Source organism: Cryptotermes secundus, unplaced genomic scaffold (assembly GCF_002891405.2).
Source record: "Cryptotermes secundus unplaced genomic scaffold, Csec_1.0 scaffold417, whole genome shotgun sequence".
In the NCBI taxonomy this organism is placed as follows: domain Eukaryota; kingdom Metazoa; phylum Arthropoda; class Insecta; order Blattodea; family Kalotermitidae; genus Cryptotermes; species Cryptotermes secundus.
This window is the reverse complement of record NW_019739949.1, coordinates 455,946-459,671: the sequence shown is the minus strand read 5'-3', so window position 1 is coordinate 459,671 and position 3,726 is coordinate 455,946. Positions and strand designations below refer to the sequence as shown.

Sequence of the window (3,726 nt, the reverse complement as noted above, 5' to 3'; positions counted from 1 at the left end):
ATAATAAACTAATTATTTCAATTTTTTTTTTGTTTTCTGCAAATCAAATTCGCATTCCAGGTTGGTTCATTCTGCATAGAAGAAAAGATGAAGATGATTCACGCTCCTTAACAATGTATACATATAATTTTCTTTGAATAAACGTTATACATAAAATTTTTTGAATATTTTTTTCGGCATGGAACGCATTATCATATTTTACATTAATTTATATGGGAAAAATTGTTTCGCTTAACAAGCGTTTTGCATTACGAGTAAGATTCTGGAATGAATTATGCTCATTAAGGGAGGTTCCACTGTACTAGGTTAATTATGTAGACAAGGGGTTCCCAAACTATTTTGGAACACAAATCACTTACTGTGTGGATCTTTTGTGGATCACACAGGTATTTAACAAAATATTTTGAGATTTCTGAACAGAATGAGACAGAAATTTAGTCAAAAGTTACATCCCAGTGACTTCTAAAATGAAAATATAAATATTGTAGCATGTGTAGACCTGTTGCTAAGTAATGACTCTGTAAACAGTGGCCATTGCTAGGTAATAGCCACAACATACATGCATGCAACAGTAGAAGGGTTGTTGGAAGTGGTGCTTTCTATAGGTCTGGTCCGAGACTATGTCACTTGACCGTATGAGTTTAGTGTAACTAGTGCAGTGGAATTAGTGCAGCGAAACGTAATAGAATTAGTGGAATGGAGGCGAGTCAAATTGAGTCTGACAGGTGGAACCCAGTTAGTTCAGTTGGGCAGCTGCAATGACCTAGGTAGGTGACAGACGGTGAGGGCATGAAGCCAAGAACTCAGAAGTTGAGGGATCTCTGTCACTGGAAACTGTTACCAGACAATGATTAGTGAAGACACACCAGAGTGAGAAGACTTAGTATGTGCTGTAGTGAACTGCAGAGTGTGTGAATTAGCATTAGCGCTGTAGTTACTTGCAGTTATGATCTGTAAGTGCTCAGTAAATCCAGTTACCCATCCAGACCCCATTTATATAGCAACTCTGTCACATTACAGTATATTGCCGTGCAACTTACAAGTTTATTTATGCATAAATGAAGGACCTGACCACTTCTTTCCACATGTTTCCAGTTCTTCATTAACCTTTTACCCCATCAGCTGATTGAAACCTCCATCATCTCTGTCATTCAATGCCTGAGATACTGATAGCACTGTTAAATTAAGCACAAAGAAAGAAATAATTAGACACATCTGTAGAATGTGTTTATTCCAAATATGAGTATTACCTAACATTCTTGTTCATTTTACCTTTTCAGTTACATTTTATATGATATGGACTGTGGTCATTACATCATTGTAATCATCACACTCATTTCACATTGGTTTGATTTAGGTGCAGTACAACTAGTAGATGTTTCATCCCAACTCCCTGGGCTGAAATATCGACAGGGGCTAGTGCATTGGCTCCCAACATCCCGTGATATGCGAGGGTACACCAGTTACAATGATGTTCCTGAGAAATGGCAGACACAAGTTAGACCACAGATGTTCCCCCCTTCACCTGAAGATGCACACAAGTTTAACTTAGAGAGGTGGTAAGTAGGATCTTATTCACTGAAAAGTACAGGTACAGGATCTAAGGTATTATCCACAGGTGCAGTTAGATCCTAAATGAATTAGTAGCTTTCTTTACTGTTAATTATTGGTTTCCAAAATTTACTTCTATTCCACTAGAATAAAGCTGGTCGAAATTTTAACAAGAAATTGTTGCAGTAATCATCACTGAATTCAGAGCATAAAATCTCTTGATAAAATAATGTGTGCATATACAACATTTTTTGTCCTATAAAACAAACTTCATCAAAAGTTCTGAAATTCAGAAACATGAAATATTTTGCTACAAGCTGGAAGGTCACAGGTTCAATTCCCAATGAGGTTTTGGAGTTAGCCATTGACCTAAACCTTCCAGCCACACTATTGCCATGGGATCAACTCAACCTGTAACAGAAATGAATACCAGGAATCATCCTGGGGTTAAGGGCAGCTGGTGCATGAAGCTGACAACCTCACTGCCATCTATGAGCCAGCTGTCTAGAAAATGTGAGAGTCTCGACATCTCACAACCCTATGGGGCTCCAACCGCTCTTACAGGGATAGTTTTTTTCTTTTCTTTTTTGTACTACACTTGATAAGAAAACAATTTACACTAAATAATGCTGCTGTCTAGAGAGAGACTGTGAGCTGGTTCTGGCAGGGAGGTACGCTATACTCGTAGTATTGACCAAAACATACCTTTTACTGCTGTTTATCATGGCTATCTTCCACCCCTACTCATAATTACTATCATCTAATAGTGCTGATGTACACAATTATAGAATAGCAGTTGTTAACCACTTCCTTGAAAAATTGTTTCCAAACATTTCTCTCTCGTGTGCATTCTTTTGTTTGGTGATCTAGGAATAGTCGTTAGTTTGTGTACCTGAGATAGTCAGCTCTGTCTCTGTTAACCTGCTCTAAGCTGCATTTTTTCATAATTTGTAAAAGTTATTGTTGATTCTTGATACCTCAGTAATTAATGTAGCGTTATCAACTAATCTGTAAATTAATACTAGACATATGCAGGAACGACCTCTTTTGTTTTTGATGAGACAGATTCAAGGATCAGGAAAAGAATGGGTGATTTCTTAATGACACTAATTTTTTTCACTGTTGTGATTTATAACACTAAGCACTTGCTCACAGTGCACTAAAGTGTACTGTATTTTTTGTTATATCAGACACTAACACCACATGCAGATACGGAGAAAGTTGCAGTATGGCAGAAAGGAGAAGAGGAGAAATTTTGATGACAGCGTCGCTGACCATTATAATTTTTATGGATTAGATAGTTTGTGCACCATTGCACAAAGCAAGAGCAGTTATCTGAAAGTTCTCAAAGTTTAGGACTGAAAAATCAGTGCTGAAATTGATTTTAAATGTTTTCCTTGATTAGATCCCGAAAATTCAGGCCTCACACATGCCTATTTAATGAAGTTAATTATATAGAGGTACTGTTTGTGTCATTCTGTTTCACACATTCTTACATATAATGGAATTCCTATGTAGACTTTCAATATTAATTGACCCTTTTCCACTTCTCTTTATTTCTGGCCACGTTCCTGCCAGCTGCAACAAATGAATGTAAGATAACATATGCACAAGCTGGTAAAGAAAATATAAAAACTCCTGCCACCAGTTTCCTGTATATGTGAAATACTAGCAGATACAGTCAACTCTTGATTATCCGTGGGGGCGGATTAACCTTTAAGTGACGGCCCTTTAAATTCCGGTAACGGCAGCAGGACGGATTTGATTTAAATACCCGCAATATTAAAGCAATAAAAACTGTAATCATTTCCTAAAATTGCTGTGATTTCTACAATTTTTGTGATAAACGAACCAAATAAACGCTGTTTTTTTCTAGAAAGAATATAGAATCAGATATTATAAATTAGAGACTTTATAAAATGTGTAAAAATTTTTAGACTGATTCCAAGTATAAAATTCCCAAATTTGTTGTCAGCCTACAAGAATTCATATAGTTCTTGGAAGCAAGAACGCTCTATGCAGATGTGGCAACACAGGCAACACAGCGGATTGTTATGAAGATGATTATGTTTAGTCTCGCATGTCTCGAAGCATATACACGTACCTTCTTTGGTATGCAGAGATGTGGGCCTGTATATCTCCGTTTATAAGAACGTTGATTGTTTATACACAACA

At 36.7% G+C, this 3,726-nt stretch overlaps 1 protein-coding gene across 1 annotated transcript in view; it reads left to right on the top strand.

Annotated features, from left to right (window-relative positions):
- Positions 1 to 3,726, top strand: part of LOC111872112 (tRNA (cytosine(34)-C(5))-methyltransferase) — a 74,435-nt gene that overhangs the window by 39,246 nt on the left and 31,463 nt on the right. The window contains exon 9 of the mRNA XM_023865685.2: positions 1,358 to 1,559. Coding sequence (XP_023721453.1) covers positions 1,358 to 1,559 — 202 coding nt within the window. The remainder of the gene's footprint in view (positions 1 to 1,357; positions 1,560 to 3,726) is intronic.